The following is a 22,085-nucleotide window of genomic DNA, read 5'->3' on the forward strand; positions in this document are numbered from 1 at the left end:
CATTCTGTAAGTTTATGAATAAATTATGGACATACCTGATTGTACAAATACTATATCACACATTACAGTGATCTAAAATCAGAAACAAAGTGATTGCAATGAATTGGAATACAGAAGCAATTGGATCAGCAGTGATTAAGTAGTATATGAAGAGCAAATATGTTGAATGTCCTTTGTACACAATAAACTAAGGTTAAAAACCCGACAGAATTATTCTAATTTCTATTCAAAATAGCTTGGACTGAATCTCCTCTCAGAGATTATCCTAATAAATTGATAAGCCTTCAAGATCTTGATAAAATGGTCTACGCAACTGATTATCTCTGCACATAAATTCTCTTCAATGAAAAAGTTTGAATTTCTCACACTGTAGTTGGTGAGAATCTATGCCTGTGTAGCTAAAAGTTGGTGACAGTCAGTGACTACAAATAACAGGACGTCGTAGACATAAAATCATTGACTTAGAAATAGAAGGAGATGGTGAGAAGGTTTATCTCTCAGGGAATTGCTGAGGTAGGAAATGCTCTGTTTGAAAATGTGGTAGAAGGCACTCGTATGTAAGTAATACCCCGCAGAGCAACAAGCCATTCTGCTCAATCAGTTCTTGCCCATGATTCAAAAATAACTTGAAAGGGGATTGGATAGCAACCTGAAATCAAAAAAGTTGAAAAGTTATGGATGAAAAGCTGGGTTTGCAATGAAGCAACTGATCTTTCAAAGCGCCAGTTTTGATTCAATGGGCCAAATGGTTGTCTTCTAAGTGGTAACATTCTATTAATTGGTATTCAATACCAGAGATGAACAGGTACCACTCTTGTTAGCATTGCAGTGGATGCAGGTTGAATTATGTATTTTCAATACATTTCAAATGCGTGTGCTGGAAGTCTATTTTCTAAAAAAGGTCATCATGGTGTGTGTGTGTGTCACTGGCAGGGCTGTCATTCATTGTCTGCCTCTAGTTTCTCTTGAGAAGGTGTTGATGAGCTGCTTTCTTGAACTGAAGAAGCGTTACACCCGAAACGTTGACTTCTCCACCTCCTGATGCTGCCTGGCCTGCCATGTTCTTCCAGCCTCCTGCCTGTCTACTTCTTGAACCACTTCAGGCCATTTGCTGTAGGTACACTCATAAAACACTTCAGGACGAGATTCCAGGATTTTGACCCAATGACAGTGAAGGAATGGGTGATATATTTCCAAGACAAGGTGGTGAGTGGTTTGGAGGGAAACTTGCAGATGATGATGTTCCCCTATATCTGCTACTCTTGTCCTTCATGGGTTGGGAAGCTGCTGCCTGAAGAGTTTCTGCAGTGCATCTGCAGGTGGTACACACTGCTGTTACTGAGCATCAATGGTGGAGGAAGTGGCTATTTGTTGATGTGATGCCAATCAAGTGGACTGCTTTAGTCTGGATGGTATCAAGCCTCTTGAATGTTATTGGAGCTGCACTCATCCAGGCAAGTCAGGAATATTCCATCACACTCCTGACTTGTAACTTGTACCTGGTGGACAGGCTTTGGGGGAGTCAGGAGCTAATTTATTCACTGCAATGGAAATTCTAAATCCATTGGAAATCCAGTGCACATTAAACAAACAAAATGTTACAGAGGACTTCTTCATTTTTCTCCTCGTCTCCAGGTTCCATCCATGAATTGACAGATTACTGGATGGAAATTCCAAACAATACTTAGGTTTATACAGTCTTCAGCCTACTTGGCGATACAGAGCAATGCCGAAAGTGTGGGTTCAATTCCCGTACCAGCTGATGTTAATATTAAGGTTCCATTTTCTCAACTCCTCCCCCTTACCTGAGGCGTGGTAACTTTTAGTTTAAAGCATCACCCCCTGTCTCTCCCTAATGAGGCTATTTGTTTCAATGGAGACTTTACTTAGTTCCACCACTGAGTATGAAAGTTGGCAGGAAAATGCAAGGGAAATAGTCATCTGATTTATTGTCATTAATAGGACATAATTACTTCTACCTGGCACTCCCTACATCATCAGTTTTTGTTTGTTTAGTATTTCGATATTTGAAAATACTGCGTGGGACAAGGCATACATTAATCATTTTAGACATCGTTCGTTTCAACAGCCATCCATGAATCCTCCACCATTTTGAGCGGCAGTCATTTTGAAAACAGCAAGACAATGATATATTTTATGCTTTGCTGTAATTTATCACACTGTGATGTGACCTGAGACACGGAGCTCCTTTATCAAACCTGCCTTGCATAGGCAGCTAGAAGCTACCTAAGCATTAAAAACATAATCACTTGACGGCAAATTTGTCTGCTAAAGGATTCACTTTGTAGAAGCCTTTTGAGGTTGTGCACATTTGGAGAGAATCCAGAGAGGGAGAGAGTAACACTTGTAGCATTAATCCAATATCAATGCAAGATGTGTCCAACAGTTAATCACAACACCAGACAATATACCATCTGTATTTTTCTTTACAAAAACTTTTATTATCTTTTTTTGAAAATTAAAAAAAAACATTATATTACACCTCACCTTTGGTAGTCTTTGATTTATAATGTTATGTGATAAATGATGGGAAAAAGCAAATTAACTATACTGCGACAGCAGGTCATTGACAGAATTCTTTCTTCCTGTGTGAGATATGAGAAGAGTGTTAATGGTTCACTGATGTTGAACTCTGCACTATGTTTTGCAGGTCAAGAATTCAGTGTCAAGTGTCAAAGCAGCACAGAATAAATTATTGTATGAAATATTTCAGTCCATATGATAGCACCACTCTCTAAAACTTGGGTATTTTTCAGATAGAGTAATAAACGTGTTGAGAAATTAATGCACTCACTGACACCAACTTGGGTTAACTTTGAAAAGATGTTGTTACATTGAACGATCTGAGGAGGGTTTTCCTTATTCAATTTTAGAGGGAGAGGGAAATTTTAATATAACTCACCAAAGACCATAAGAGATAGGAACAGGAGTAGGCCATTTGGCTCTTGTGCCCGCTCTGTGATTCAATAGGATCATGGCTATTCCTCACATTCTCTTTGCTACCTTCTCTGCATAACCCTTGATTCCCCTCCTGATAAAGAACCTATCTCAGCCTTAAACATACACAAGGACTCTGACCCCATAGCTCACTGTGGCAAGAAGTTCCAAAGACTTAGAACTGTCTGAAAGAAGAGATTCCTCCTCATCTAAGTCTTAAACTGGTTCATCTTTATTCTGAGACTGTACCCTCTGGTCCTTGAGTCTCCTATGAGGGAAAACATCCTCTCTGAATTTACCCTGTCAAGCTCCTTAGGACTCCTGTATTTTCAATGAGAGCACCTCTCATTCTTCTAAATTCCAATCAGTAGGGTCCTAACCTGTTGTGCCTTTGTTCATAAGACAATCCTTCCATACCAGGGATTATCCTAGTGAACCTTCTCTGAACTGCCTCCAAAACAATGACAACTTTCCTGAAATAAGGGGATCAAAACTGCTCTCAGTGCTCCAGTTGTGGTCTCACCAGCACCTTGTATAGTTGTAGTAAAACTTCCCTACTCTTATACTCCAACCCCCTTGAAATAAGGGCCAATGTTTTGCCAACATCCTGATGGCAATCCAATTAGATTAGCTGGATCATTGACTTTACACCAATATTGCTCTCAGCTGATCTGAGTGGACAGTAAGGTTGGGCAGCTATAAAAGCAGAGTGTCTTTCAATCTCAGCAGTTTCCTGTGAAACACATTATTTTAAATTTTCATTCTCCCCCACCCCAATCCAATCTCTTTGATCAGGGAAATAAAATATTTCCTTCTCAACTGAATCAGTCCATAGACTTAATTGTCAACATCAAAGTATAATATTAATCTCTGTAAAAAATATATAGATATATATATATTCAAAAATGAATATAAGAATATAGAGATGTATTTATGAAGAGCAGTCACTTCATATGACCTGAATATATGTCACTCGTGAGTCACTGCCTAGTTGGCTCTTGGCTGTGCACTTGTATGTCCCAGAATTCTTTGCTGTTAGCTTTTGGATCGCCAGTGTTCCCTGTGGGTGCAGGAGCCCACTGTCAGTCATCTGGCCCTTGCTTAATGTGGAAAGCACTGTGTGGTTCGGCAGCTCCCACACGATCTCTGGCCTCGGGATGCCAATCGCCATGCAGTTGAGTTGGACAGCTGAGCCGGCTAAGACCTGAAGCGACTTGGGTGGTCCGTTGGTGATGCGAGGTGGGTAGGCGATGACAATCACTGACGTTATGATGGAGTCGTCACCTGCGTTGTTGTACGCTTTGCAAATGTAGTTGCCCCTGTCACGTACACTCACTTCCCTGACGACCAAAGTCCCGTTTTCAAACAGGATATACCTAGGATTTATCTGTGGTCTGTTGAGGATGTAGCCACTGGGCAAGGTCCACACAATGTTTGGCATTGGCCTACCATTGGCAGAACAGTGAAGGTATAAAGCATCCCCACTCATGCTGCGTATTAATCCCAGAGGCCGGGTGCGGATCACAGGTTTCTGACCGACCTCCAAGATAATCAGTTTCTCGATATATCCAATTGTATTTTTGGCTGCACACCGGTACTTGCCAGTATCCTCGACAGTGGGGCTGTGAATCAGAAAGGTGCCATTGCTGTTTATTTGGTAGCGGGCTGTCTTGTGTGCGCCAGTGAACCGTGTTCCATTGGGAAGGATCCAGATGATCTCTGGAGGCGGATAGCCATCCGCCGAGCAGTTCAGGATGGTGGGACCCTCGCCGCTCGCCACGACCTTCTTGTTGAATGGGTTCTTGAAGACGGGCCTCTGTAACCTCCGGGTCACCTCCAGGTTGACTACCAGCGTGGCTTCCCCGGCGTCGTTCCGGGCCACGCAGACAAACTCGGCGTTGTCCGTAGCCCTAACATTGCGGATTTCCAAGGTGCCGTTCAGATGGACCACGATCCTGCTCCCGTAGTACGGAGCATTTAACATGATATTATCCGGCATAATCCAGGTGATGTAGGGCTTGGGAACTCCCGCCACCTTGCAGTCGATCTGTTTCCTGCTGTGCCTTACCGCGTAGTCCTTGATAACCGTCTTATTCCCGGCCAAACCGTTTATTAGCGGTGGCTTTGAGGCCACATCCAAATGGAAAAGGTATGTATCATCACCTCCAGGGTTGCGAGCAATGCACATGTACTTCCCGGCATCAGAGAGACGGGTATTCCTGATTAGCAGTGAACCATTGGAATACAAGTGATACCGATTCTTGGAAAATGATATGATCTCATTTGTGGGGAGCATCCATAGAATCCTTGGCAGTGGCTTTCCCGCAGCCTGGCAATCAAACATTGCAATGCCTCCACTTGTTACCTTCAGGGATCCCTTGTGTGGTTTCTTTATATACGGTGCCATTGTCACCACGGTCACATGGACTTTCATCTCGTCCTTGCCCAGAGTGTTTTGCGCATAGCATGTGTAATCGCCTTCTTCAGCCATCCCCACCTTATTGTAGTAGAGCGTCCCGTTGCCGAAGACTATGTACCTGCGCGTCCTACTGCCACTGTCATCTGCCTGCAACACGTTGTTGACCATTGTCCCATCGGGCAAGCTCCAGGAGATCTCGGGCTTGGGGGAGCCAGAGGCCTTGCAGTCCACTTGCAGGTCGGCCCCGTATGAGACGTGCTTGTGAACGGACTGTTTGTGCTCGATCAGCGCCGGCCTCATGGACACGTCGATTTTCAGCGACACCATGTCATCGCCCACCCTGTTTCGGGCGATGCAAAGGTACATCCCGGCGTCTCGCTCTGTGATTGATTCAATTGACAGGGTCCCATTGGGCCACACCAGGACACGGCTTGCCGATCTGAAAGGGAGACAGATAATCATCTTGTTACTCACAGAGATGGCAACAAGGGCAAGGAAGATCATCCAATGAGAGGATGTGAGAGGACAGAGGGGAATGGAACAAGGAACAGGATATTTCTGATGGGGGCCTTCTCTACCCCACCACCTGACCCAGTGCTATCATCTGCTCCCCCCCACCCCCACCTCCCGTCACTTGCTGCTTCACGTTCAGCTAAGTCTTCAAATTGGGCCAAACGGCTGGAGAAGGGAATTCCTCTCTCACTTGGCGGGGATTCCCATGACCTGGAAGGTGTTGATAGTGCCATAGCATGGAAAAGGGCAGTGAGGTATGGAGTCTTGCTGGAGATGCTAGGACTGGGAAGGAGATAGTGCATGATCGGGGTGCAGAGCTTGTGGGAGATTTTGGAGAGGGGGTAAAAGGAGGATGGAAGGGAGGGAGAAGGTATCCATGTGGAAAGGAGGCTGTTCAAAGGATTACTATATCCAACGTACCCCCCTGGAACCTTCCCCGCCTGTATTTAATCTGGACTGGGTAGTACATGACCCTGAAGTGAGCGTTGACTGCCCAGTGAAGGGCTTCAATTTGGGAAAAGGTGGGAAACCCAAACTGTGCCCATCCGACTTGAAAATTGTAGAGAGTTTGGAAGAGCCATGGGAAAGCCAGGGTGGGAGTTTTACCCATTTCCCCCAGATCAGTGCGGACATCCTTATTGAACATTCACTTTGCTGAAGAGCAGTTTGTGGACTCATGCAGCCCCATGTTAGAAAACACATTTACTAAACTAATCACACTGAATGGATAAGATTAGCCCCTGCAGCTTCTGGATTTAGGTAGACAGGATGAGTATTTTCCCTCAGACGTACTCCATAGACATTAATGGATAAATCCTGGTGTATTCAGTTACATCTAACAAAAGCTTTGAAGTGATCATGGTTATGAATGAAAAATTGTTTGATTTTGTTGGGAAACTGCAAGTTCCCATCATGATGGTTGGAATTAATAAAAAAACTACTCTCCCATTTGCAAACCTGGCAGTGGGGACATGAAAAGTTCTGCCCAGGGGAGGGGTCAAATTTCAAAAGGACAATGTGTAAATAAATACTAAATAAAAGGCCTGGGCACTAACAGAAACTTGCAAAGATTGGGTCCCACTAACATGATGGGGTGGCACAGTGGTTAGCACTGCTGCCTCACAGTGCCAGGGATCTGGATTCAATTCCAGTCTTGGCTGACTGTCGTGTGAAGTTTGCATATTCTCCCATGTCTACATGGGTTTTCTCCAGGTTACTCCAGTTTCCTTCACCAGTCCAGAGATGTGCAGGTTAGGTGAACTGGCCATGCTAAATTGCCCATAGTGTCCAGGAAGGTGCAGGCTAGGTGGATTGGCCATGGGAAATGTAGGGTTACAGGAATAGGGGAATCGGTCTGGGTGGAATGCTCTTTGAAGGATTGATGTGAACGCAATGGGTAAAATGGCCTGTTTTCACACTGCACGGATTCAATGATATCCTTCTATGAAAATGCAAGCAGTAAACCATCTCAAGGCACGTATGGAGGCGTACTACCAGGTAACATTTAATGCGAAGGTGCTTAGAATGGTTTGGATGGATGTCTTCAGAAGTAATTCAGTCTTAGGGACTATCCAAAAGGAGGGAAGAGCAAAAGTTTTGGGCGTAATTTTAGGGTAAGGGACATGTAAGGCCAAACTTGGAAATTTTGGATGGATGTAAAATAGAGAACATTACAGGGGCAGGATGGAAAGAATAAAAAAAATTGGACTTTGAAGATACCCACATAATTCATGTTTTTCTCATTGAATAGATTAAAATTCCAGCCTATTAAGTATATATATATATTTTTTTTTAATGGTTTCAATTGCTTAAGAGATCTTGCAGTTCTAAATGATAAAAACATTCGACTAACTATGGATTACAAAAGTTGTAGAATTATCCAACTGTTATTTATTATATTCCTCAGAGAAGAAAATGCTTGCTCCCTATCCAAACACAGATTCTACGTTTTTGGTGGAGTTTAGATTAGATTCCCTATAGTGTGGAAACAGGCTCTTCGGCCCAACCAGTCCACACTGACCCTCCGAATAGTAACCCGCCCAGACCCATTTCCCTCTGACTAATGCACCTAACACTATGGGCAATTTAGCATGGCCAATTCCCCTAACCTGCACATCTTAGGACTGTGGAAAGAAACCAGAGCAAACCCACACAGACACAAGGAGAATGTGCAAACTCCACACAGACAGTCACCTGAGGCTGGAATTGAACCTGGGACCCTCTTGCTGTGAGGCAGCAGTGCTAACCACTAAACTACCTTTATGGCTCTTCGCATGGCTTTGTACCACCACTTGCAAGTCACACATCAACCTGATTTGAACCTATTTTGTTGTTCCTTCACTGTTGTGGAACACCCACCCTAACAGCACTGTAGATGTCTACATTCCCAAGGACCATAATGGTTCAAGAAGGCAGTTAATTGCCTTTCTTGAGGGCAATTAAGGACAAGCAAAAAATACTGCCATCAAAGCCAATATCCTGTGAATGATAAATAAAGGTCAGACCAAAGGAACAGGATGTGATTCTAAACAAGAAATCCTCAACATGATCTGTACACATCTGTACATATTTCAGATTTCCAGTGTCTGCTGTGTTTAACTTTAACATATAAAGAATGTGTGTTAAATCCAGCCCAGTACAGTTAATGTAGGGCATGCGTGAATGAGAATCAATGTTTCATCCAAAAAGGGTGTGTGTATGTGTGTGTGTGTGTCTGTGCATGTGTGTGTTTGTGTGTATTTCTGTGCATGTGGGCGTGTGTCTGTGTGTGTGTGCGTGTGTGTGTGTTTGTGTGTCTGTGCATGTATGTTTATATTTGTGTGTGTGTTGTGCGTGTATGTTTATGTGTTTGTGTGTTGTGCGTGTATGTTTATGCGTTTGTGTGTGTGTCTGTGCGTGTGTTTGTGTGTGTCTGTGCGTGTGTATTTGTGCGTGCATGTTTGTGTGTGTGTGTGTCTGTGTGTGCACGTTTGTATGTTGTGGTTCTGTTCGCCGAGCTGGGAATTTGTGTTGCAGATGTTTCGTCCCCTGTCTAGGTGACATCCTCAGTGCTTGGGAGCCTCCTGTGAAGCGCTTCTGTGATCTTTCCTCCAGCATTTATAGTGATTTGTATCTGCCGCTTCCCATTGTCAGTTCCAGCTGTCCGTTGCAGTGGTCGGTATATTGGGTCCAGGTTGATGTGCTTGTTGATTGAAAAGTGGATAAGTGCTATCCTTAGTGCCACACACTCAGATGATAAGCAACATGAGTTCGACTGGGACAACACTACTATTAGAGGACAAGCCAAACAGTGAACAGCCAGGGAATTCCTAGAGGCATGGCACTCATCCACTGATTCAATCAACAAGCACATTGACCTGGACCCAATATACAGGCCACTGCAGCGGAACAGCTGGAACTGACAATGGGAAGCGGCAGATACAAATCACTATAAATGCCGGAGGAAACATCACAGAAGCGCTTCACAGGAGGCTCCCAAACACTGAGGATGTCACCTAGATAGGGGACGAAACATCTGCAACACAAATTCCCAGCTCGGCGAACAGAACCACAACAACGAGCACCCAAGCTACAAATCTTCTCCCATGTTTGTATGTACATGCGTATGTCTGTGCGTGTGTTTGTGTGTCTGTGTGTATGTTTATGTTTGTGTGTTGTGCGTGTATGTTTATGTATTTGTGTGTGTCTATGCATGTGTCTGTGTGTGTGTCTGTGCATGTGTGTTTGTATGTGTGTCTGTGCGTGTTTGTGTGTGTCTGTGTGTGCGTGTCTGCATGTGTGTTTGTGTGCGTCTGTGCGTGCGTGTTTGTATGTTTGTGTGCGTGTCTGCGTGTGTGTCTGTGCATGTGTTTGCGCGTGTGTGTTTGTGTGTGTGTGTGTGTGTTTGTGTGTGTGTCTGTGCGTGTGTGTTTGCATGTGTGTGTGTCTGTGCGTGTGTTTGCTTGCAGTTGCTTCAATATCTCATGCATGGTGATAGGTGTCAGCACACCAATCGCGGTATTGACTTCAAGTTCCAGAAGTCACTGTTGCAAACGTGCCTTGGTGGCTGTGAAGCTGGTAAGAAAATTGGATGGAATGCTGATGTGGACTGCCCTTGTCTGTTTCAGCAAGTACTCTCCTACAACTCCTCCACACCCTCCCCACACTCGGCAGAACACTTGAGTGTTGGCTTGCCCCAGCACCTACCTGTAGTGATTGGAATGAGGCCAGCCTGGCCGAACTCATAGATTATGGGTTCCCTGATTAGGACAGGAGTGTCAGAGGTTCTGCCTACACTGAGAGCTGGCATTGAGGGAGCTGGGTCAGTGTCTAGCACCATTACACGTAAATAAGATGTGACTTGATGACAGGATACTGGCCTCTGTCTAGTTATTTCACCACCCTCAACAATCTGGCCTTAATAAATTTCCACAGCAAGCCAAAGAAGCAATTTGCACTCAATTTTGAGTAGTTTAGTGTGAAAAAGTTGCATTGAAGTGCATGAGAAAACTATAGACTAATAACCAATCTTCCAAAATCGAAGTCAAAAATTGATGCGTGGTGGAAAGTGAGAGAGATCTTTGATGTTGTACCTGGACAATCCAAACTGAGCCTGAAAGTGCTCAGTTGAGACATGTTAGTTACATACTCGCACTAAAAAACTCTTTCCAAAATGGATGTATGTCTATGTGGATAGGGAAGGATATTTCTTCTGACTTATAAGAATGAACTGATATCTCACTGCCAACATTAAAAGTGTCATCATGCTAATTTGTTTCCTCAGCATCTATTCACCATAGTTACTTATTTTTAGCGTGGGTGATTGTAAGAATATAGGTACATATACAAAGTATATCTTTTGTCATGTAGTTTTACACCTATAATCATGAGTTTGGGTTTAAGACAGACTGTTTGAGGAGAAAGCAAGGTCAATAACTGTCTTCTGGCTTGAGATTGTAATATTATTTATCATTTCTGAAGATTGGACTGGCAATACAATGATACTCCCAGAGTTATCAGGCTTTAATCTGACTGTTATCTTACTGAAAGACTACTCCATACACTCTACCACCTCACACTGAACAATCTACTCCACTTGTTTCTCTGCACATGCCTCCTTCTCCCCCTCTCTCTACCTCTATCTCTATCTAGACACTGGCAAATAGTGGGCCACTTGACCCTTCCAGTCGAGTTCATCCTTCAATAAGATCATAGCACATCTTCTACATCAACTGGCTCTTCCTACAGAATCCCTTGATTCCCTTAGAAGATGGGAAGATAGGTAAAGGGGCTGTTCAGAGAGATCTGGGTGTTCTTGTCCACCAGTCAATGAAGGCAAGCATGCAGGTACAGCAGGTCGTGAAGAAGGCTAATAGCATGCTGGCCTTCATAACAAGAGGGATTGAGTATAGAAGCAAAGAGGTGCTTCTGCAGCTGTACAGGGCCCTGGTGAGACCACACCTGGAGTACTGTGTACAGTTCTGGTCTCCAAATTTGAGGAAAGACATTCTGGCTATTGAGGGAGTGCAGCGTAGGTTCACGAGGTCAATTCCTGGAATGGCAGGATTGCCTTACACGGAAAGACTGAAGCGACTGGGCTTGTATACCCTTGAGTTTAGAAGACTGAGAGGGGATCTGATTGAAACGTATAGGCTTATGAAAGGATTGGACACTCTGGCAGGAGGGAACATATTTCCGTTGATGGGGGAGTGCCGAACCAGAGGACACAACTTAAAAATACGGGGTAGACCATTTAGGACAGAGATGAGGAGAAACTACTTCACCCAGAGAGTGGTGGCTGTGTGGAATGCTCTGCCCCAGAGGGCAGTGGAGGCCCAGTCTCTGGATTCTTTTAAGAAAGAATTGGATAGAGCTCTTAAAGATAGTGGAGTCAAGGGGTACGGAGATAAGGCTGGAACAGGATACTAATTAGGAATGATCAGCCATGATCATATTGAATGGCGGTGCAGGCTCGAAGGGCAGAATGGCCTACTCCTGCATCTAAATAAAAAAAAAAAAAAAAAAAAAAATCCAAAAATCTGTAAAACTATGTTTTGACTCAATGGCAGAACGTTGAGAGTCATGTGGAGCAGAAAATTCCAAACATCCCAAACTATTTAACTTTGTCCCAAAGATTCACAACCCTTTGGCTGAACTTTGCTTATCTCTGTCAGAGCCAATCTCTTACTGCAACACTTGACTCCATATTCCAGATTTCATTTGACAAGCCCCTTAAGAATGGCATTTGTTTCAAAGTGATTATTAGATTACAGTACAGTCTGCCCAACAAGTCCACATCGACCCTCTGAAGAGTATCCCATCCAGACCCATTTCCATCTGACTAATGCACCTAACACTATGGGCAATTTAGCATGGTCAATTCACCTGACCTGCACAACTTTGGACTGTGGGAAGAAACCAGAGAACCTGTCGGAAACCCATGCAGACACAGGAAGAATATGCAAACTCTATGCAGACAGTGATGCAAGCTGGGATTGAACCCAAGTCCCTGGGGCTGTGAGACAGCAGTGCTAACCACTGAGCCACCATGCCACCCATTATCTCTCATGCTTCTGAACTCGAGGGAACATAAGCCTCATCTACCTCATTCTTCTCCATAGGGCAATCCCCTCATCCCAGCAAGGAAGCCATTCAGCCCATCCAGCATGTGGCAACTCTTTGAAGAGCTATCCAATTGAATTCCATACCTCAAAGCACTCAAGTATATATCCAATTGTCTTTTGGAAAGTTCCCATAAAATCCGATTCCACCACCTTAAGGTGATGCTTTCTTCTTGAATGTGCAGGTGAAATTGTATCCAGGCTCAAGTTGAGGCTTAAACAGAGGTTTAGAAAGTGATTTTGATACCTCATGCCCCCAATTTACAAAGCCAGGTATCTCATACATTTTAAATGTCTTTAAACTTGCCCTGGCAACTTCAAAGATCGGCGCGCACACAGTCAGTTCTCACTGCTCTACTATTGAAATTCTATCACCTCTCCACATTCATTCGTCCAAAGTATTTTCTACTGCCATTACTGGGATTAAATAGCTTCTGTAATGCGGTGGATCTCAAGACATATTGAAATGAAGAGTTGGACTATCTGATGCTTTCACATATATAAAAAAGAATTGGGTCAGCCATCCTAGTCTGTCCAAAATGCAAGAGACCAAACAAAGTCTCATTATCCCACTGCTCCAAATCCTTGGGGCACTGTTGAATTTTACGACCACTCGGGACATCCTTAAGTTGTGTTTCAAAATGTCTTTCAGAGCTTTCCCAAGGTGATTATTGTCCTCTGGGGATCGAGAGTCCGACTAAGGCAAATATGTCTTATTGAATGCACTCCTTCTTGTAAACCCTGGCAATTCTAATGCTGGAAATGAGTCACCATTATAATTTTCCTCTGGCCCATAGCCGACACAGACGACTTTATACTTCTGCATATATTATGCCAAGACCCTAACGGATCCACACAACAAGAAAGCTACCTTGACTGTTGTTGCTGATTAATTGCCTCAAAGTCTACACTGTCACCAGCATTTTATGAATTCATCGATATAAAACATTTTGCTGGTTGCTGCAAGCATCATGGGCAACGAGGGTCTAAGGAGCTGCATGAATCTTGAAGCTGCACAAAGGAGGTATGAGCAGATTTTGATGTCAGCTCCCAAACGTAACATGTTATCAACTTGGAAGCGCGCAAGATGTCAGCAAAAGCAAACTCCACTCATCACATTATACCCACAAGATTATTAAACAGGAGAGGTTTTCTTCCACCTTAAGAGATAATGCTACTCCTCCTCTGATTCTCAGCCACATACACTGAAAGCACGAAGGTGGAAGACAGTGATGGCAAGTTATTCAGAGCTTTCAGTGGGCAGTCATTCATGAATCAGCTGTAGATGTGCAAAGTCGTTCCAGCCATCTTACCATTTGATTTTGTGTTTTCTGCTCTCTCTCGTTTTTTCCTCCCTTACTGGGAAAAATTCAGCTGATCAAGAATCTACTTCCAATGAAGCCACAACAATCAACCTGAAGACTTGTCCCACTCCTTGAGCCATGATCTGGGTGAACCAGTGTGCTGCTCTGTCTAATGGAACCATTCGTATGTATGTGCTTCCATCTAGCAATCCAAGCTAGAACTCCGAAGCAGTACCTTTGAAAGGATCGCGATCGAGTTGCTAGCTATTGCTGCAACTGTTGCCAAGTGGACAACGTATTTACATCAGAAGCTTGAAATGCCTCTGGACTTTGTTAACAGGCAGACACTCAACATGTTTGCATGGGGCTCTGCTCGGTCTTATTTTACTGGTGACTTTAACCTGTACAAAAAAGATAATATTCAGCTGCCAGACAAGAGTTGATATATGTATATGCTAAGTATTCACCTACTCAGCTGCTAATGATAATTTTCTGAATTACAAGCCAGACCCTGCTGCTTGAAAACTATCACCTGTTCACATAAAGCTATAACATCCCTCTAGTTACAAATGATTACTCAAGTCAAATTTAATATCCAGCATTTTTCATGTGCTTGCCTACAGGTTCACAAGCCATTTTCTGAAATTCCCCATACTAACATGGGGCAGCATAGTGGCTCAGTGGTTAGCACTGCTGCTTCACAGCACCAGGGACCCGGGTTTGATTCCACCTTCAGGCAACTGTCTTTGTGGAGTTTGCACATTCTCCCCGTGTGGGTTTCCTCTGGGTGATGTGTTTTCCTTCCACAGTCCAAAGATGTGTAGGTTAGGTGGAGTGGCTATCTAAATTACTCATAGTATCCAGGAATGTGCATGGAAAATACAGGGTTATGGAGTTGGCTGGGGGGGGGTGGGGGGAGGAGTTTGGATGGAATGCTCTTTAAAAGGTCAGTATGGTCTCGATGGGCTGAATGGCCTGCTTCCAAACTGTAGGGATTCTATGAATAAGAGTTCTTCCCTCCATCCTTTGCTAAACATAGACAGTGACAGGCCAAGACCCTTGCCATTGTTAGGTCAGACTACAGCTTGAGAGAGAACACTGATGGTATTTATTTGTAAGCGTTTAAACATATGTGACAGACAAATACTCATGGCGTGAAGGTTTACTAAATGATCATTTCACATCCTGGTGATATCACCACAATGGTAGTGTGTTGCTTTTCAAAGTTTTTAGAAACAATGTTTGTTATAAAAGAAACAAACTCGGTTTTGTTTACCCGATGGCACTTAGACATATGATGGACAGGTTGCATATTGACGTTTATTTCTCTTTCAGGTACAATGTGATGGGTGCTATTTAACTGTGCCCCAGATGTGGCACTCAGGAGCAGAAACTGAATGTCCAATTCCCACTCCAGGGACTTGATCACAACATTCAGTCTGATCCCCAGGCACTGCTGCACTATTGGAGGTGTCATCTTTCAAGAGAGATATTAAACTGTGATCTTATTTGCTTTCTCAGGTGGATGTAAAAAATGCCTCATGGGATGATTTGAAAAATGGGTGCAGATTTCTCCCTGGTATCCTGATCAATATTTATTCCTCAATCAATATCACTAACACAGATTGACTAGTCACATTGCTGTGTGTGGGAACTTGCTGTTCACAAATTGGTTCCATGATTCGCTCCACTACAGCAATGACTACAGTTCACATGTAGTTCATTCTAAATGCTTTGGCAAATCCTGAGAATTTTAGTGATGTTATATAAATACAAGTCATTCTTTGCCAAAGTGTGTTTTTTATTCATCTTTCTGAATACCAAGTAGAGCAGTGCCAAGAAAGACCATGTGATATCGGAGCCGAATTAAACCAATCGGCCCATCGAGTCTGCTCCACTGTTCTATCACTCGAGGCAAAAAAACTGCAGATGCTGGAATCTAAAGTAGACAAGCAGGAGGCTGGAAGAACCACCCCACCCCATCACCTCCAACCAAGGCCCCAAAGAGTCCTTTCACATGAGACAGAGGTTCACCTGTCTCTCCACCAATCTGGTTTACTGTATCTGGTGCTCCTTACGTGGTCTTCTCTACATCGGGGAGACCAAACATAACCAAAGGTCATGTTTCGTCGAGCATCCCTGCTGGGCCCGCAAGTGCCAGCCTGATCTACCACTTACCACCCATTTTAATTCCTCTTCCCACTCCCTCTCTGACATGACCATCCTTGGCCTCCTCCATCGCCACAGTGAATCAGACCGCAAATTGGACAACACCTCATCTTCCCCCTGGGCAGCCTACAGCACGGAAGACTCAACATTGAGTTCTCTAATTTCAAATAATCTCCTTTCCCATCCCCCAACTCCCTTCCAAGCCTCTCCTCCTCCCTTCCATTCCTTGGAGCGACCCTTCCTTCCAGCTACCAACCAGATTCATTCCTCCCATCGACCAATCAGGTTGTCCTGCCTACCTGTGCTCACCTATCTCTACCTCAACTCTCTGCCCTGTCCCCACCCACAACCCTCCCCCACCATCCCTTTTATCTGCAGCTCCCCTCACCCTCACTCCCTGTGCTGCAAAAGGGTTATACCCAAAACATTGACCTCTCCACCTCCTGATGCTCCTTGGCTTGCTGTGCTCTTCCAAACGCCTGCTTGTCTACCACTATTCAATCACGGCTGATGTGCTTATTAACCCCATTCTGCTGCCTTCTCCCTGTAACCCTTGATCCCCTTACTAATCAAGAACATCTCTGTCTGAAATACATTCAATGACTTGGCCTCCACAGTCCTCTGCGTCAATGGGTTCCACAGATTCACCACCTTCTGGCTGAAGAAGTTCCTCCTCATCTCAGTTCTAAAGGGTCGTCCCTTCGCTCTGAGGCTATCCCCTTGGGTCCTAGACTCCCCTACTAGTGGAGATGTCTTAGTCCACTCTATCCTGACGTCTTTGTGTTCTGTAGGTTTCAATTAGATCCTCCCTCATGCTTCTAAACCTCACTGAGAACAGATCCAGAGTCCTCAACCACTTCTGTCATCTCCGGAATTGCTCTTGGTGCCATCCAATGCCAGCACGTCCTTCCACAGATACAGAGCCTAGAACTTGTTCATAATATTCCTAATGCAAGTTTTGCATCAAGATTTAGATTGACTGCACAATTGACCACACAGATTAAGGTAATACCAAAGACAGAGGCATGTCACTGAGGTACTGAGTGTGAATTTGGATGAGCAGGGGAATGAGGGAGGAGGTGCAGCCTATGTCACTGGCAGATAAAAAACCACAAAGATTAATTAGTAATAAGCACCAACTGAGTCGCTGGTGAGAGCATCAAAACCTCAGCGGCTTCAAAAAGTTTAAGAAGTAGAGAGGAATATCCATTACTGACTGAAAGTGTGTTGTTGGAAAAACGCAGCAGGTCAGGCAGCATCCAAGGAACAGGAGAATCGACGTTTCAGGCATCAGCCCTTCTCCAGCATCTGCAGTCCTCACTTTCTCCCAGAAATATCCATTATTCAATCTCGACTGCTATTTGACACCACAAATATGTACAAAGAAGAAAGAACAAAGACATTACAGCACTGGAATAGGCCCTATGGCACTCCAAGCCTGCACCGATGCCAACATATTCTGCCCTTCCATACTAAAACTGTCTTCACTTACAGGTTCCGTGTTTCCCTTCCTATTCACATATTCATCCAGGTGCTTCTTGAATGCTGCTAATGTGTTTGCTTCCACCACCTCCTCTGACAGCACCCTTTCTGTGAAAAACTTGCCTCACAAATCTCTTTTAAACTTCCCACCTCCTGCACCTTGAACCTGTGTCCCTTAGTAATTGACCCCTGCACCCTGGGAAAAAGCCTCATACTTTCCACTCTATCCATGCCATTCAAAATCTTATAAACTTCTTTCAAGTTGCCCCTCAACCTCCTGCATTGCAATGAAAACAAACCCTGTGTATCCAACCTTCCTTCATAGTTAAAATCTCCGAGACCAGGCAACATCCTGGTAAACTTTTTCTGTACGCTGTGCAAAGCATCTACATCCTCCTGGTAGTGTGGTGACCAGAACTGTACACAATATTCCAAGTGTGGCCTAACTAATGTTCTATAAAGCTGCACCACAACTTGTCCATTCTTATACTCAATGCCCCTTCCAATAAAGGCAAGCATGCCATGAGCCTTTTTTACTACCTTCAGTGATCTGTGGACCTGCACACCCAGATCCCTCTGCATATCAGTACTCCTAAGGGGTTCTGCCATTCACTGTATAATTTCTACCTGTACCTGACCTTCCAAAATGCATCACCTCACATTTGTCCAGGCTAAATTCCATCTGCTATTTTTCTGCCCATGCCTCCAACTGATCTATATCCCTCTGCATCCTCATACAATCCTCCTCGCTATCTGGAATACCACCAACCTTTATATCATCTGCAAACTTAATTAAACAAATTACATTTTCCTCCAAATCTTTTTTGTAGACCACGAACCCTCCATTCTGAAAAGCATCCTTCCACTGCTTCCCTCTGTCTCTTCTCTCTACAAGGTGCCTACATTGAAGAAGTTCTCCTCCTCTCTCTACAAGGATCCTAGTGAGTCAACTCTGCATGCCCCAGATGCCTATCACTTTCTCAGCTATCCTCCCTCCCCCAACCCCACCCCCTCTCTTTTATCTCTCAACCCCTTGGCCCACAAGCGTCATTCCTGATGAAGGGCTTATGCCCGAAACATTGATTTTCTTGCTCCTCGGATGCTGCCTGACCTCATGTGCTTTTCCAACAAGCACCACACTCTAAATCAGTTCTGTACCTATTTTGCTGGTTCACTTGTGATACCATGTGACTTCACCCTTTGTACCAGTCTGCCATGAGGAGCCTTGTCAAAGGCTTTACTGAAGTCCATGTAGCCAACATCAACCACTTTTCCATCATCAATCATCTTCATCACCTCCTTAAAAAAGCTCAATCAAGTTTGTGAGGCATGATCTCCCCCACACAAAACCATGCTGTCTATCACTAATACGCCCATTTGCTTCTAATTGTGTATAGATCTTGCCCCTGAGAATCATTGAAAATAACTTCCCAACACCAACCTGACGCTCACAGGCCTGTAATTTTCTAGATTATCCCTGTTATCCTTCTTAAACAATGGAACAACACTGGCTATTCTCCAGTCCACTGGCAAAGTGGATACAAAGATGTCTGTCAATGCGAGAGCAATTTGTTCTCTTGTCACCTTAAATATTCTGGGATAGATCCCATCAGGACCTGGGAATGTATCTACCCTAATACTTATTAAGATGCACAATACCACTTTCTTTTTAATTGCAACTTGGCTTAGAAATTCAATAATCTCTTCCCTGACATCATCCTCTAGCAATTCCTTCTCTTTGGTGAAGACTGACACAAATTATTTGTTTAGGACCTCAGCCACCTCTTATGGCTGCACACAAACATTCCCTCCTTTGTCCTTGAGTGGGCCAACCCTTTCCCTGGCTATCCATTTGCTTTTTATATATGAATAACCCTTTTAATTCCTTGTTTATGTTCTTTCCTACTTTCCTTATATATGTCAAGGACTTCATCCTCCAAAGTCTCATGTATGCTTCATTTTTCTTTTTGACCAAGATCATACCATCCCTGGCCATCCAAGGTTTATGTAAAATTGCCATATCTACCCTTCATTAATGCAGGAACATGCCGCACCTGAACTCGTTATCAACTGCTGTTGGAAATATTCCCACATGTCCAATGTGGATTTACCTTCAAACAGTTGCATCCAAATAACATTGTCCAGTTCCTGCCTAATATTGTAGTTGTTTGCCTTCCCCCAGTTTAACACCTTCGCCTGAGGACTGTTGTTATCCCTTTCAATAATTATCTTAAAATTCATGGTATTATGTGACTGATCCCGAAATGCTCCCCCTTGGAAACGTCACTCACCTGGGCTCATTTCCTAAAACCAGGTCCAGCATAAACCCTTCCCTGGTTGGACTGTTTACATATTGTTGAGAGTATGTTCTGGAAAAACACAGCAGGTCAGGCAGCATCCAAGGAGGAGAGTCGATGTTTTGGGCAAAGACCCTTCATCAGGAATGACACAGTTTACATACTATGTCAAGAAACCTCCCAGAATTGTCTTTACAAATTCTGTTCCATCCAAGCCCTGAGCATGAAGTGAGGTGCAGTCAATACAGGGGAAGTTAAAGTCACCCACCACAACAACCCAGCTGTTTTCACATCTTTCCAAAGATTGTGATTGATTAGGGAATGTTTCGCTTGTTTTTTTTCTCCCAAAACTCCTTCAATTTATTAATAATTGTAAGGAAGGAAGAGTGAAAAATCAATGTATAGAATAATAAGGTTGAGTAATTCAATAGATGTAAGAGAGAGCGCTTCAGATTTCTGGGACAGATGAGATCTATACAAGGAAGACAGGTTAAACCTTAGCAGGAATGTGACTGATGGCCTCACAGGGACATTGGCTAGTGCTCCTAGGGAAGGTTTAAATTAACTTGAAAAGCTTAGCAGGTTGGGAAGCGGCTGTAAAGAGAAAGCGCAGTTAATGTTTTGGGTCCAGAACTAGTACTGAAATGTTAACTCTGATTTCTCTCCACAGCTGCTGCCAGACCAGCTGAGCTTTTCCAGCAATTGCTGCTTTCGTTTTTGATTTCCAGAATCCGCAGTTCTTTCAGTTTTTGTTTAAATTAGCTTCTTGGGGGATGGGAACTTGAGATGGAATTAGGGAAGGCAGGGAGGTGATAGCCCAGCAATATTATTGCTGGGTTATTAATCCAGGGACCCAGGTAATGTTCTGGGGACCTGGGTTGAATCCCCTCACAGCAAATGGTGGAATTTAAATAAAATAAAAATTTGGAACTAAGAATCTGCAGATGACCGTGAAACCATTGTTGGGGAAAAAAAAATCTGGTTCACTAAAGTCATATAGTGAAGGGAATCTACCATCCTTACCTGTGGGTCTGAATCCATAGCAGTGTTGTGGACTCTGAACTGTCACTGGATAATTAGGGATTGTTAGTGACACCCACATCCCATGAATGAATTAGAGCAAAGGAAACAAACAAGCCTGGTAGGTGAGGACCTGGAAACAATTATTATTATGGACGAGTTAGTGTTGGGCAAGCTAATGGAGCAAAGGGTAGATAAGTCTCCCGGGCCTGATGGAAAACATCCCAGGGTACATCCCAGAGGTGGCAGGAGAAACTGCAGGTGGACTGGCGGTAATTTTCTGAAATTTGCTGAACTCTGGGGCAGTCCCAGCAGATTGGAAAATAGCAAATGTGACACCACTGTTTCAAAAGGGAAGTATACAAAAAATGGGGAATTATAGACCAGTGAGCTTAACCGCTGTAGTGGGAAAGCTGCTTGAGTCTATTATCAAGGAAGAAATAGCAAGGCAACTCAATAGAAATTGTCCCATTGGGCAGATGCACCATAGGTTCATGAAGGGCAGGTCATGTTTAACAAATCTTTTGGAATTCCATGAAGACATTTCAAGCAAAGTGGACAATGGGGACCCGGTGGGGATGTGGTGTACCTAGATTTTTAAAATGCCTTTGGCAAGGTGCCGCACATGAGGCTGCTGCATAAGATAAGGATGTATGGCGTTGGGGTAGAGCATTAGCATGGAGAGAGGATTGGTTAACTGACAGGAAACAAAGAGTTGGGATAAATGAGTGCTATTCTGCTCGGCAATCAGTGACTAGTGGTGTGCCTCAGGAATCAGTGTTGGGACCACAATTATTTACAATTTATGTCGATGATTTGGAGTTGGGACCACGGGTGTAGGGTGTCAAAATTTGCTGATGACACTAAGATGAGTGGCAGAGCAAAGTGTGCAGAGGACTGTGAAACTTTGCAGAGGAACACAGATACATTGAGTGAGTAGGCAAAGGTCTGGCAGATGGATTACAATGTTAGTAAATGTGAAGTCACACATTTTGGTAGGAGTAACAGCAAAATAGATTATTACTTGAATGATAAAGAGTTGCAGCATACTGATTTGCAGAGGGACCTGGGTGCCCTTGTCCATGAATTGCAGAAGGTTGGTTTGCCAGTTTAACAAGTAATGAGGAAGGCAAATGGAATTTTATCCTTCATTACTAAAGGGGTTGAATTTAAAAGCAGAGACCTAGACAAGGTGCTGTTACAGCTGTACAAGGTGCTGGTGAGGCCACACCTGGGGTACTGTGTGCAGTTTTGGTCTCCTTACTTGAGAAAGGATGTACTGGCACTGGAGGGGGGTGCAGAGGAGGTTCACTAGGTTGATTCT

The 22,085-nt window shown here is 43.9% G+C and overlaps 1 protein-coding gene across 1 annotated transcript in view; it reads right to left on the reverse strand.

The window, feature by feature from the left end:
- Window positions 1-2,506: 2,506 nt before the first annotated feature.
- The window catches only part of igsf10 (immunoglobulin superfamily, member 10), a 48,123-nt gene continuing 28,544 nt past the window's right edge, over window positions 2,507-22,085 (reverse strand). The window contains exon 7 of the mRNA XM_072572058.1: window positions 2,507-5,816. Coding sequence (XP_072428159.1) covers window positions 3,908-5,816 — 1,909 coding nt within the window. The 3' untranslated portion in view covers window positions 2,507-3,907. The remainder of the gene's footprint in view (window positions 5,817-22,085) is intronic.

Source organism: Chiloscyllium punctatum, chromosome 6 (genome assembly GCF_047496795.1).
Source record: "Chiloscyllium punctatum isolate Juve2018m chromosome 6, sChiPun1.3, whole genome shotgun sequence".
Lineage (NCBI taxonomy): Eukaryota > Metazoa > Chordata > Chondrichthyes > Orectolobiformes > Hemiscylliidae > Chiloscyllium > Chiloscyllium punctatum.